Source organism: Staurois parvus, unplaced genomic scaffold (genome assembly GCF_062004578.1).
Source record: "Staurois parvus isolate SC_StPar_1 unplaced genomic scaffold, SC_StPar_1.0 ptg000697l, whole genome shotgun sequence".
NCBI lineage: Eukaryota > Metazoa > Chordata > Amphibia > Anura > Ranidae > Staurois > Staurois parvus.
The window spans coordinates 4,181,283-4,196,048 of NW_028318493.1; the positions used below are offsets into that span (position 1 = coordinate 4,181,283).

The 14,766-nt window shown below is 39.3% G+C and overlaps 1 protein-coding gene across 13 annotated transcripts in view; it reads right to left on the minus strand.

Moving 5' to 3' along the window:
* Positions 1 to 14,766, minus strand: part of TCF7L2 (transcription factor 7 like 2) — a 312,837-nt gene that overhangs the window by 32,214 nt on the left and 265,857 nt on the right. For 10 of the 13 annotated variants that reach the window (XM_089653069.1, XM_089653070.1, XM_089653072.1 and 7 more), the window contains 3 exons: positions 14,091 to 14,223; positions 9,960 to 10,062; positions 3,981 to 4,067 (listed from right to left, as the gene is read on the minus strand). In XM_089653069.1, coding sequence (XP_089509195.1) covers positions 3,981 to 4,067; positions 9,960 to 10,062; positions 14,091 to 14,223 — 323 coding nt within the window. The remainder of the gene's footprint in view (positions 1 to 3,980; positions 4,068 to 9,959; positions 10,063 to 14,090; positions 14,224 to 14,766) is intronic. The other 3 variants (XM_089653071.1, XM_089653068.1, XM_089653077.1) reach the window with 1 other exon arrangement.

Sequence of the window (14,766 nt, forward strand, 5' to 3'; positions counted from 1 at the left end):
CACATTACACAGGCATGGTCTACTGTTGTCACCATCAGGAAACCCGTCCTGAGAAATGCTAGGCAGCCATCACTGGTATGCATGTAGACACGAAGTGATTGCAAATGGGTTGAAGGAGATCAGCATACGGAAAAGCAGTATTTAAAAAAAAAATAGCAATGGTTTATGATGCACAGAGCACTCTACGTATTCAGTTAGGGTTTCCATCGACTTTATCTGTGTCGAGCTCCCACTCTGGGAATTGTATCAGTGTCTGATCGGGCTTTGGTATTATTCATAAGGAAGAATAGAGACCGGGCTTCCATAATCACAGAGCAGGGGATTAGCACAATGCTCAGCGTATGTTATACATATGTTAATAAGATTTAGCCTGTAGCCTCCGATTCTCATTACAATTCTAGACACCAGCACATCATACAGCACTGTCATTTCAGCTGGCTCAACACCCGCAGATATGGGGGCTTGCCTCGTCTGAGTTGGACGACTTAATTGCACGGAAGAAACTTTACGCCAACAACAGAAACGGTTATTTTATGGGCTTGCTAGCATCAGGTGCATTGGGCTGCATTGTTCTATGCAGACTAAAAACGCAAGGACATTCTACAATCCACTGCACACCGCAATAGAGCAGTGAGGAAAAATACAGGCGTGCGGTGTTTTAGGCAGCACAATGCACTGCAGTAAATATATAAAAAAAATGTTAGTACTTGGACCCTGATTTAGCCTGTGCAAAAAAGGCATTTAAAAATGTGCACGTAAATGCAGCACAACGCATACCAAATGCTTTAATGAACATCAAGAGTTGGTTCTGGCCAGCTCAGTGGATTGCTGTATAAAAGTCCTGGATTCTTTCCTAGATACACAGAATATAACTGGATATAACATTTATAGGTAAAGTTGATCCAGGGAATATCCGATTGCATCTCGGGGGATCAGAAACGGAATTTTTTCCCCTGCTGGAGCAAATTGGATCATGCTTTGCTGGGTTTTTTGCCTTCCTCTGGATCAACTGTGGGTGTAGGATTATAACTTTTTTTTTTTGGTTGAACTGATTGGACGTTTTTCTTTTTTTCAGCCAGACTAACTATGTAGCGCACCAGATCCGAGACAGCCGGGCAAACAGCTTTTTCACAAACGCTCAACACCTTACTTCATTCTCTTTCTACTAAAGTCATTGACAACAATAGACTCTGTATATGACCAATTGAACTTGTTCAATAGGAATGTCAATCATGACCCCTCCCAAATACAGCAATAGAGGAAACTTTTCCCATTGGTGTATGAAACGCTATTGAAATATGGAACAGCAAGCAAGTCAAAATATGAAAATCGCATCAAAAATAGTTTTCAAGTAAATTATGCAAAAACAGTGTATATTGCACATTATAAATGACATTACATGACATCAAAACCAAAACAACAAAGCAAAGGATAAAGCTATTTTCCTTGTATGCACAATCTACTGGCGCCCCTAGTGGTCATTCTGCTCTATTACCTGAAGGGGTTATGCGGTTTGGCTTGCAGCTGAAAAATGTTCCTCTATCTATCTATCTATCTATCTATCTATCTATCTATTATCTCTCTATCTATCCCTATTTATATCTATCTATCTATCTATCATACATATCTATCATACATATTCATCTATCTATACCTATTTATATCTATCTATCTATCTATCTATCTATCTATCTATCTATCTATCTAACATATCTATCTGTCTGTCTATCTATCTGTCTATCTATCTATCTATCTATCTATCTATCTATCTATCTATCTATCTATCTATCCCTATTTATATCTATCTATCTATCTATCTATTGTATCTATGGTATCTATCTATCTATCTATCTATCTATCTATCTATATCTATTTATATCTATATCTATCTATCTATGGTATCTATCTATCTATGGTATCTATCTATCTATGGTATCTATCTATCTATGGTATCTATCTATCTATGGTATCTATCTATGGTATCTATCTATGTATGGTATCTATCTATGTATGGTATCTATCTATGTATGGTATCTATCTATGTATGGTATCTATCTATCTATCTATCGTATCTATGGTATCTATCGTATCTATGGTATCTATCTATCTATCTATCTATCTATCTATCTATGGTATCTATCTATCTATGGTATCTATCTATCTATGGTATCTATCTATCTATGGTATCTATCTATCTATGGTATCTATCTATCTATGGTATCTATGGTATCTATCTATCTATCTATCTATCTATCTATCTATCTATCTATCTATCCATCTTTACCTATTTATATCTATCTATCTCTTACAGGTTGGCAAAATAATTGCTTTTTGTTCAGCCGTATCCTGCTGTCTGGCCCCTAAATTTCTTCCTCAATTTCAATAAGGGCCCATTTACACGTGTGCATTGTGGCAATGCTTGTTAATACATGTTAACAAAACACATGGCCAAGCACATCCTCTTTTTGTGGTGCATTGCGGTGCCATTAATTGTGAATGGCACTCCAAGGCATTGTACAGCAGGGCCCAACACATCACAGTGAACCGCAATACATATAAAAAGGGTTATGTACATTTTTTTTGTCATCCACTGTGGTGCGTTGGAAGGCAATTTATATACAATGGGCTGCCCCAATGCAAAACGTTAGCACACGCCATAACACACTTCAATGTGTGTGCATTAATGCACTGCAATGGAATGCCTAAGTGAGAATAAGTCCCAGGGAAAACCTAGCAAAACAAGGCATAAACAACAAAAAGGCAGCTCCTTAAGGGAAATATATGGTGTCGTCAATGTTTTCATTTTAAATGTATTGATAGAGGTCAATACAATATTAAAATAAAAAAATAAATAAAAATAAATAATATATATATATTTAGTTTTAGAAAATCGTTTTTATAATATTACATCTCACTCAGTATAATTTGTATACAGTATATATACACAAGGAATAACCACATGAGCTTATTACATAGACAGGCACTGCTATCTCATTTTCCCTGCTACACAATGGTTGTGCTGTACTGCTCCTCCTCACAATGCAAGTCAATGGTGGGGATTTACTAAAACTGGTTCACTCAGAATCTGGTGCCGCTGTGCATGATAGCCAATCAACTTCTAACTTTCGCCTGTTCAATTAAGCTCTGGCTATAAAGCCTGCAAGCTGACTGGTTTCTATGCAGCACTGCACCAGATTCTGTATTCTCCGCCTTTAGTAAATAACCCCCTATTAGTTTGCCAACCCACTAAAAACAATGCACTCCCTGTGTGGCAGATATCTGAACTCAGCAGCTATTAAGCAGAAAGGGATGAGAGATTACAGTGAATCACAGATCTAGTGGTTAACCTCCAAATCTCTACATATAACACATCAAAGGCATGAAAACACAAGTTTGTAAAATGTGAAAAACAAAGTTGATATTTATAAACTGCAATAAACTGCAATAACTCAAAACATGCGCCCGCTACACTTACAATATGCTTTACTTTAGAGAAAGCTACTTAAGCTTTCCTCCATTGAAAATAATGGATCATGCCATGTTTAAGGTGGTGTAAATTTTGAGCTAAACCTTTAAATATTGTCAAAGTTTTGCTAGATTCTGGGCACTTTTTACCAAAATTATGTGATGAAAAATTGCCCAGGGCAGCTTTATCAGTTAAAATTTAATTTTTGCAATAAACAGTTGTTCTTTTAGAACTCAATGCATCATCCTTCTATCTCTAAAATGATTCTGTGTAGTTAGTCAGGTTGAAAAAAGACATGGTCATCAAATTCAACCAAAAGAGCACCAAAAGCTCTTAGTAGGCTTAATAATTTCTAAAAAAAAAATTCAACCCTTTTGGCATTCCAAATAAACCAAAATTAAATATCAACCAGGCAAAAGCCAGGGTGGGCTATCCACAATACTACATCCACTAGAATTTCTCAGAAAAATCCAACCCAACAATGACACATTTGGACCAAGTAGAGCCAACTCACCTTGACATGGAAGCATTTACTGTAAGGGCTGTGGGGTACGGGTGTCGGAAGCCCCCTGTTGTAATTGGGTAAACTGGTTGACCTTGCCTTGTAAAAGAAAGAGGAAACAAAGGAAAAGAAAAAAGTTAAATATATTTCAAGAAATAAATAAAAAAATCCCAGCATTCTCATTTAATCAAGACAAAAAATCTTGGGGATTGTACAGCGGAGATCAAAGAAGACAATGTGAGTGCCATAAATCTGGTACGAACGGCTAATTAAATTTTATAACCTCGGCTAATGTCAATATAGGCCCCCCTCTCCCTGAGCTGGAACGAGGTGTTTTGTTGTGATAATTAAAGGCGAAGCCTCGACTGCTTTAATGGAGCCATCACGCTAATTGAGGGCTACGCTTGCAAAGAAAACAATAATGAATGGAAATTTATACCAAAATAAAGTGCGGGCAATCAAAGGACTTCAGCTGTGCCCAGGGTCCCTTTCGCTATTTAGTTCTTGGTGAGAAAACATTAAATTAACAGATCTTAATTTGTAGCCTTTTGTCACATTAATGAGAGCTGACAAGATGTACCAGGGGGGGAAAGTCCCCAAATAGGATTGTGGGGAACCGATCGACAGTCACAGCTCGTTACAATAATTAATAATTACAACGACCTGCACTGGGGAAGATATGGAGAGACTCGTCGTTGCTGAATAAATGATAGACCCTGAAAACCCAGAAGAAGCAAAAGACGGCAGCTTTGTCGGCCATGTAAGTATGAGATGACTGCTTGTGAAGGTTTTTCTACTTTTCACATTAGGTAAAGTCCTGTTTTTGCTAACTAAAGCTATAGTGAAGGGGAACAGGTCTTGGCTTGGATTCCAAATCCAACCAAAACATTTTTTCCTGTGTGAATAGAGAGGTTATGGCTTAGAACTTCAGTTGGGTTTTTGTTAGAAGTTTTGGTAGAGTGCTGGACCCAAAGTAGGATGGAGAGGGCTTCAAATCCAAACTTTAGAGACAATTCTCTGTCAACCAAGGTATTCTTGGGGGACTCAGAAGTAGTCTTAAGGAATCTGAAAAGGATGAGAGATCCACAGATCTAATTCAAGTCCAGCCAACTTTTGCAGAACATGTCAAAAGGTCAGAAGAGAGCCAGCACGTTTTGGGGGCCCAATACTCCCTCATCATGGCTTAGATCTTTATGAGCAAGCTCTGGGTGAAATGAGTCAATGTGTGGATGGTCTTGGTGGACTTCCTGTGATCTTGTCCATAACAATAAAGTTTTGACTATGTGGTATCACTGCAGTGCAGCCGGCTTTTTTGTTGGCTATCAGGGGTTAGGTGCTGACAATAAATGAGACAAATACTGGCAGCCTCTGACTGGCGACCCGAAATAGCACTTTTTAAATCTTTCTATTTTGCAATTTGCTGTCCAGTATTCTCCCCATTTACTATAAACATCCAAGCCCTGATAAAGAGAAGTATTAAGCCCCCAAAACACAATGGCTTTCCATTCTGGCTTTCTCTTTTTCTAATGTGCAATAAAGATTTGCTGGACTCGGGCGGACTGACCATTTGGAAACTCGGGCACTGCCCGAGGGCCCGGGGTCAGTAGGGGGCCCCATGAGATGCCCCTGGTACCTTTTTCATAGGCTTTTTTGAGTGTGGGCAAGGACACAGGGGCCCCATGGTCCCCTATTGCCCGGGGGCCCCATGAGTTGTCAGTCCGCCCCTGGCTGGACTCACAATAAGTTTGTGGCACACTGCTGGGTGACTTTTGATTCTTTTCTGTTCCAACAGCAACAAAACACCCTTTTAAATGGAAAAGAATTAGATGCTCGGTCAGCTTTTACTACAGTTTCTGTCCCCTGTTGGGAAGCCTTCTACTCATTTTCTGTACACTTGTTGCAGAAGATGAGAGGAGATCTCTCTAATGGTTGCAGTAACAGCACACAGTAGCATTTTACTGTTGCTTGTTTTTGCAATGGGGACATTTTCCACAAATTCCTAGTATGGTGACAGACAAACTGCATGCTAGTGCATGACAAGGTGTCATCAGAATAGGAAGTGAGGAGAAAAGCTCCCAGATGAGGACATGAACTTCAGTAAAAACCAGAGAGGTATAAACCTTTCCACGTTTCAGCCAAAGCTTTAAAAGAAACTTGGAAGAGATTAAGGGAAAGATTTGAAGTGTATGTCAATGCAAAATAAACATTAAAAAATATACTGTAGAACTCTAGAATATATTATTATTATAATGCAGGATTTATATAGCGCCAACAGTTTACGCAGCACTTTACATGCATATTTCCCCATGTTTTATCCCTTTAAACATGCTGCAAGTGTAGAAAAATAACTGTTAATGTGCCAAAAATATAGTGCGCTCCCACCTTCCTCTTTGGCAGGACAACACAGGTCTGAATTCCTAAGCATGTGGTGTCAGCCCTGCCTACTTAATTTGTGATTACAGAGATTACAAAGAACACAGACCCTCCTCATCTCCATAACCTCTCATCATCCCCCCTTATCTCCATAACCCCTCATCATCCCCCCTCATCATCCCTTCTTATCTCCATAGCCCCTTGTTCTCTCCTTCCCTCTATTTCCATAACACATCCTCCCATCCCAATAATGCCTCCTTATGTCCTCCCCCTCTCTTCATCTCCATAACCCTGCCTTTTTCATCTCCATAATCCCTCCCCATCTCCTCCTCCACCCTCATCTCCATAACCACTCCTAATCTCCTCCCCTCTCATCTCTAACTACTCCTTCTTGCCACAACCCTTCACTTCCTTCAGCCCTCCTCTTCTCCATAACCCCTTCTTATTTCTCGCCCCCACCATCTCCATAACCTCTCCTTATATCAGTTCCCTCTCCTCATTTCCATAACCTCTCCTCAATTCCTTGCCCCTATCTCCATAACCCCTCCTCATCTCCACCTCTATCTTCATACCCCTCCTTATGTCCTTTCCCTCCTCCTCATCTCCCCCTCCATCTTCATACCCCTCCTCATGTCCTTCCCCTCTCCTCATTTCCATAACCTCTCCACATCTCCTTACCCTATCTCCATAACCCCTCTATCTTCATACCCTTCCTCATGTCCTTTCCTTCTCCTCATTTCCATAATCTCTCCACATCTCCTGGCCCCCATCTCCATAACCCCTCCATCTTCATACCCCTCCTCATGTCCTTTCCCTCTCCTCATTTCCATAACCCCTCCTCATCTCCCCATCCATCTTCACACTCCTCCTCATGTCCTTTCCCTCTCCTCATTTCCATAACCCCGCCTCATCTCCATAACCCCTCCTTGTGCACAGAAAGGGAGCACAGAAAGTTCTCAGCTCACAAGATTTCTGGCAAAATCAACAGCTATTTTTGCACTTGTTGAAAACACTTTCAATTGTACATTTAGAAGATCAGAGGACAGTAAAATAGGGATGTTCATTGTTATGAATTATATACCCTTTAAAGTGAGTTTGTGCTATGTGAGGTAAGATTACATTGTTTCAATGGAGACTGAAAAAATGTACAAATCCCTTTAAGACTGACAATGTAATGAGAACTTGTCACAATAGGGTTTAAGAAATAATTGGAATATTAGGTATGAAATTGTGTATTACTTATGGGAAAGGTATATCCGCCCCGGATGTTAGCAAAGTTTGCCTACAGAAGACTCTCAGAACAGAGACATGCTGCCCTGTTAATCACCTGACCTCCAGCTCAATGCTGTCTCCCATTTTCTGGGTGTGCATAACTATAAATTCAAAGGTATATGTAAGCAATTATTAGGCTTTTTATGATAGGCATATTCAGAACCTGGGAGACAATGATCAAAAGTGTTGGAAGTCAACAAGTGTATGGACATTGGGAAGGTTGCTCGGCTCCAACTTTCAGCTACAAGGTTCACTCTCATAGAAGGAAACAGAATATTTTGATTTTAGTCTAAGCCCAAGCATGACTGGTTCTTTTTATATATCCAACTCTACAGTTTCACAACATTACAGTATTGCAAAAGACAATCAAAACAGCTGCACCCACAAATAATTAGTACAATTTAACATTGAAGTGGCCACTGACAGTCACCAAGTGATCTTCAATCTGAGCCAATTCCCTTCAGCAGCTTAAAATCTCATTTCAGAGCAGCACAATTGTGGATCTGACATGGATACATCAGAAAACAAAATATATTTTTGAGTTTTATAGGGGATGATACTCCCAAGAACGCCAATGTCATGCAGTCACAATGGCCCTATCAAAACATAGTGTGCAGGACTGAGCTAGAAAGTGCTTGGCACCACTCTCTCTATCTGCAACAGTGTAGATGGTGGTAGGATTTAATGCAGTAATAGGAATGAAGTAAATCCTGTCAGATGACCATAATAGACAACAGAGTTTTTCCCTGGTATGCATTAATTGACTTCAAAGGTGGCATTCCACTCCACTCTTTTTTTTTATTTTTTATCTTGGCTGCCATAAGGGAAGGGTTTAGTTTCTAACGCTCTGATTCCAACCTGAAGATCTCCTACATTTTGGTTCCTCTCTGGAGTAAACTCTTCATATTCCTAAGGACGATCCACTAGAGAGCTATCAACACTTCATGGTTGATGCCTTAAAGTTGGTGTCACTGCCTTCTAAAAGATGCACTGTAGGGCTTTAAGGAAAAATCAGTTCAGAGAAGGAATTTCAGCCCTAGAGTGACCAAGGGGTGGGTGGAAATCACCCCATGAGGGTCCCATCATGTAATGAAGTGTTGGACAGGAATTAAACTTGACCCTCACTATTCAAATATAAAAATAGAGATTTACACTCCAGGGAATTTAAATATTTCTAATACTTCTGACACAACATGGTGGGTGGAAATATCCCCATGGAGATCCTAGACTGTGACAAAGTGACAATAGCCTCCCTATTTTGTATATGGGTGTCAAAGGGACAAGGAATGACAGAAAATCTTGCCAATGAAATAAGAACAGAAAATGTAGGAACAAACCAAGAGCACCAGACCAACCAGTAGAAGAGTCCATGTCAATAATTAATCATATGAACACAAAAAACACCCACTGTTCATTGGGACTGCAAATTAAATATAAAAATTATGCATATCCTTATACCTTTAGTATGTATATGCATAAATAAGACCAATGACTATTAAAAATGCATCATTTAAAGGCTTGATAATAGAAAAATATAATATCAAGAGTAATGATAATTCAATTTTTCTATCATATTTACTTACTTTATTATTATGTTTTTCTATTATTGGGCCTCTTAAGTGATGTATTCTTCAAGCAATAGTAGGCCTTATTTACGTGTATAAACGTATGTGGATATACATCATTTTTATTTTGTAGTCCTGATGAAGGGGGGAGTCTGCTAGCTCCCGAAACACGTTGGCTGTTTTATGTGATCATCTGATCAATCATTAAGGTGATGTGTACAGCTTTATCATCAGGTCTGATGCTCCTGTTGTGTTTCTACATTTAAAGCCCATCTACAGTACAAATTGAAGGGGAGCCTTTCTTTCCAAGGGCGCCTTACCAGAGCCAGTAAATATTTAAGCGATCTTTGTTTTATTGAATAAACAAATCTCGACTTCCAAACGCCTCTTGAATATGCCTTTTTTAGATATAAGAACCCTGCAGTGGGGTCTTCCCAACTCTATCCAAACTATACAACACATTTCGAAGCAGTTAGTCTTTAAAGCTCTTTATTGCCCAATTCCTACATTTTATGGTAGCTCATATTTAATTTGCATTTAATTCCTAGTTTCCTTCCTTCAAATTCTACCTCCAACAGAAGCTGAAAACCACAGAGGATGCAAAAGAAGACCGTGACAGAATTTTTCCTTTGTGAATATACTGCACACTATTTTTTGGATGATCAATTGATCCTTAAACCCTATTTAAACCATACGCACTAGACTTTTCTTTAGATTTTATTACGATTATCCAATATTGCAACAAATACATTTTATAAAAAAGAACTCTGGAACTGCTTACTGTGGTACTAACCATCCTAGCGGATGGGGGATCTGCCCTACGGTGCCGGGAGATAGAGGGTAATAGGGAGATATATCCGGAGGGTGTGGAGGCCTCGGGATTCCTAGGAAAAAAAAGACAAAAAACACGTCATACTTAAAACAGATGCTAAATGGTTAACCAGAAACACTACACTTGACCAAAGATTTCATTACACTTTTTCAAGATATATTTTAGATTTTGTTATAGTGCCTACTTAAGTTCCCGTATGCTGTACATAGAACCGTTCATATAAATCTCTGTCCGCAATGGAACATGCAATCCACTTTCCTCATCACAGTCATTTAAACTTTGGCAGATGCTTTGCACCAACACATAATAGGAATGACAACCACTCATAGGGGTTGATTTAATAAAGGCAATTAGACTGTGCACTCTGCAAAGTGCAGCTGTACTCTGCAAGAGCAGTTGCTCCAAAGCTTAGTACATGAGCAATCATGCAAGCAAAACTGCTTTTTTTTTAACATTTTCCTTGTATGTGATTGGGTATTCTTTGTGAAGAGGCGTTTTACCTCATTTACTAAGTCTGGAGCAACTGCACTGGCAGAGTGCGTTTAGTCAATCAAACTCTCAGTGCCCAATCATGAATGAATCAGAAAGAAAGATAAAACCCAATCTTGAATAAAATAATATAATAAAAATAACAACATAAAATAAAAAACTAAATTAAATGAGGTAATAAAATAATAATGAAAATAATACTACCAGGAATAAAAATATAATAAAATAAAAAAAGAATAAAAATAGGATAAAAATAACAAGATAAAAATGAATCAACAGCTTCAGGGTTTACAAATCAGACCCAAATAATTTATTAGAGAAAACAAAACACCTGGAAACCCACAAAAACAAATGAATGGAGGCCTTTGGGCCCAAGTATGGCAAAATAGGACCATCACAACACTTTAACTAATAAATTATGGTGTATTTTAGGAAAATGACAAGCTTGCTGTACATAGCTCAGATTTGTTTTCACCCTTCACAAATTTTCAAACAAAGATTCCATGAAAGAACACATAGATCTGACAATCCAGAAGTCAATAGACTTCTACATAGTTGTTCTTGATGATTATGGTAGGATTGGGAGACCATTGCCCAGCTATAAGCACTATATGACCTTAGATACCTCCAGGTTTAGCTTGCAGGAAAGAAAAATCAATTGGCTTGGATTGGTTAGATTTTCCTGTTCAGTTGATACTGGTCTAGGATAAGGATCATGGCAGGTTGCTGGCTTTGTCAATGCCAATGTGCCTTCAAGACTTTATGATGACAGTTCTAAAGAGCCATCATTGCTTAGTCAGCTCACTTTAATTTCATGGACATATTCAAGTTGAATATGTTTTTCTTTTGAGATTTAGATGGGTTAGCTTCAGGGTTATCTACCAACCTTATTACAAAAGGCTCATTTTTCACCAAGATCTTGTAGCTTAGTTTAAATCCACTGTGACCCTTTGCACAATTTGGCCTACGACAAAAAGTGTCCCAGTCCTTTCTCCATAAAACTAAACTCAACATTTTGTACAATCTCAGTACAGTACAGTACAGCTTCCGTTGGCTAGAAGGACTCTTGGGGAGATTTACTAAAACCGGTACACTCCGAATCTGCTGCAGCTGTGCATGGCAACCAGGCAGCTTCTAACGCCAGCTTGTTCAATTAAGCTTTGGCAATAAAACCTGGAAGCGGATTGGTTTCTATGCGCAGTTGCACCAACTTTTGCACCATTCAATTTTAGTACATAATCCCCAAGGTGTTTATCCTTAAAAAAGCTCTCCATGGCTCCATCTTTGCATCATATGCTGAAATCGGCCTAGGAGTGGCTATATCAATATATTTTATTTGATTCTAGCCCATAGTGATCTATTTGTAACCCATGTGAGTCTCTCCCTGCGTTTGCCAGAACAGTTATCCAGAAGACATGCCTAGTGCCAAAGTTGTCCATGCAATCATGTAAGAGTTGTCCTGGTCACATCTCCCTTGGCCTACTGTAATGTTAGCACTGTCAGGGTGTCCAGGGCAGGGTAGGGGATCCAAGAGCGAGACAGCTGCCAGCAGCAATAATAAATGATGAAGATGAACCCAGAGTACAGGTGCAGCTGGTGAATCCATGTAACGAGCCTACTTAGAACATAGGCTTTGAGGAGTAGACTAATGAAGGGGGAACATTCAGTGTTACAGGTCCTTCAAGAAACTCAACTCCATAAATTAAACTGTTAGGCTGGCCACCGAAAGCCATGATAACTACAAGTTTAATTACAATGATAATTTCATTCATTTGTTTCTCCTGGTTAAAAAACATTTTGCAGTTATAGCCAAGCTACTTTTCCATCCTTCTAGTAAATGAGAGGCACATTCAAATAGTTTGTTTTAAATTAGTTTTTCCAATTTTTTTTTTTGCAAAGACCAGCCTACAAGCAAGTAGAAAAAGGAGGTCTGAAATTGACATTAAGATTATGAAGGTTATTTATAATGCTTTGCGGCTATTTTACAAGTCTCTTTTCCAATTTCGCTCTTGGAAATTTGTAAAGTGGCGTGTAATAGAACAAATTCAAATTGAGTAAAAAAAATGCAAAAAAAAAAAAATCACTGAACAGTTATTTTTAATTAAAAACAGAATACAGCCCATTATGGAATATATGTTGGCAAAAATGAGGATACTTGGGGCAGGTCAAGGTACCAAGTGGGTGTCACCATGGAAGATCTTGTTTGTTCAATTATGAACAGACATCTCTCACTCTATCAGTGATATCTGCACATCTACTGTGTTACAGTGAAGTCTGACAGAAAGTATATTATATGCAATAACTTCTGGGAAAGTTATATCATTTGATTTGAGTGAAGGTGCTATCCTAGACCCCCTGCTGTCTGAAATCACACAAGGTAATAATGGTGCTGAAGGTGGAGCCACAATCCGCTCACACTGTACACTAAACCAATGTAGGGCAGCACAGTGGCTAAATGGTTAGCACTTCCGCCTGGCAGTACTAGGGTCATTGGTTCGAATCCCAACCACGGCACCACCTACCTGGAATTTGCATGTTCTCCCTGTGCCTGCGTGGGTTTCCTCCGGGTACTCCAGTTTCCAACCACACTCCACACTACTTGGTAGGCCTAGTATGTGTATGTATAAATGTGAGTTAGGGACCTTAGATTGTACACCCCTTGAGGGTTAGGGACTGATGTGAATGTACAATATATATGTAAAGCGCTGTGTAAATTGATGGCGCTATATAAGTACCTGGAATAAATTAATAATGTAATGGTCTTCTGAAACAAATTGTGATTACATGTTCTTTGCATGAAGATAAAAAACCTTCAGTATGCAGCTCCCCCCACAGCCCCCCCAATACTTACCTGAGCCTGATCCAGCAATGTGCATGGGAGCGCCTGCTGTCCTAGATCTCTGCCTCCTCATTGGATCAGAGACAGCAAAAGGAGCCACTGGCTCTTACTGCTGTCAATCGCATCCAGTGAAGAGGGCGAGCCGCATTCTGTGTTTCTTATGGACACACATAGTAGGACTTGGAAGTGAGCATGTACAAGTGTTGTATAGCAAGCGGCTTGCTATGGGGGCACTTGGCAGGGAGGAGAAGACCAGACCGCCAGCGGGGGACCTAAGGAGAAAAGGATTGGGGGGCTGCTCTGTGCAAAAACCATTACACAGAGCAGGTAAGTATAACAAGTTTGTAGTTTAAAAAAGAACAAATTAAGCCATTAGTATCACTTTAAGAATACCCCCAAAGCATCCTAAAATGCAATGCACTGGTCATTGTAAGATACAGTGTGGGCATGCCAGAGTTTCTAAGAAGGTGGTGTTTGCAAGTGTTCAGGGGGGCAATAGATAAGGCTAAGTATCAAAAAAATTTCCTATAATTAGCACCATCTACTGGCCAAATGCAGTCATTTCCATTTTAAATCACTGAAAATCATTCAACCAGCACTAAATTCATTTAGCCCTATTCGCACAGAACAAATGTACATGCAGCAAACTGATTTTTGATTTTTTCATAAACAGACCCTGTAGTTTTACATTGTTACTCAAAAAAAGTTTACATTTGTAGCCAAAAGCAAAAAAAGATCTTGAAGAGACATACCTGTTTTGGGGTCCACGTCCGCCTGTAAGTGTGGTGGGGGATTTCCGGGTGTAAAGTGCTCATTGCTGTAGGTGATAAGCGGTGTGAGTGGGTGGACATGGTGGGGATGTTGAACTACTGGAACTTTATTAGACTGTGGAGACACAAACACAAGAAGGTTCATGAGAGCCAGCTTCGCAGTATGAGCTCGTGAACGTCAGATGAAGCAACTTTATCAATTCTAATAATCTGCAGACACAGCGTGAAATGGAGTAAACTCTGCTAGTTTGGTGTCATTACACATGATATAGGCAGCTAATTATTCCAACTTCAAATATTTTTTTACTTCTGCCCCAATTTTCCATAAAGCCTTCAGATTTTGAGCAGTATAATTACATTGACGTGGTAGTGTAGAGTCTGGTGGTGCTGAATTCTGGTCAGCTGTATTGTTAGCATCAATTTGTTTACTGGAAAGTCTTAAAAATAATTGTGATAGTGAATCTGAGCTTCATACAGTGTATCAAGGTGAAGAAGGCCTGTGTAGGCTCCAAGTCGCTCTAGAAGGAGCCAACACGGGACTAAGAGTTCTGAATGAACCCTCTGCCCCTTCTGTATACCCTTTCTAGCAAACTTTGCAATAAAAAAAAACAGGGATTTTTAGTTCACATACATTGCAATACATGTTTAAGTTGACCAA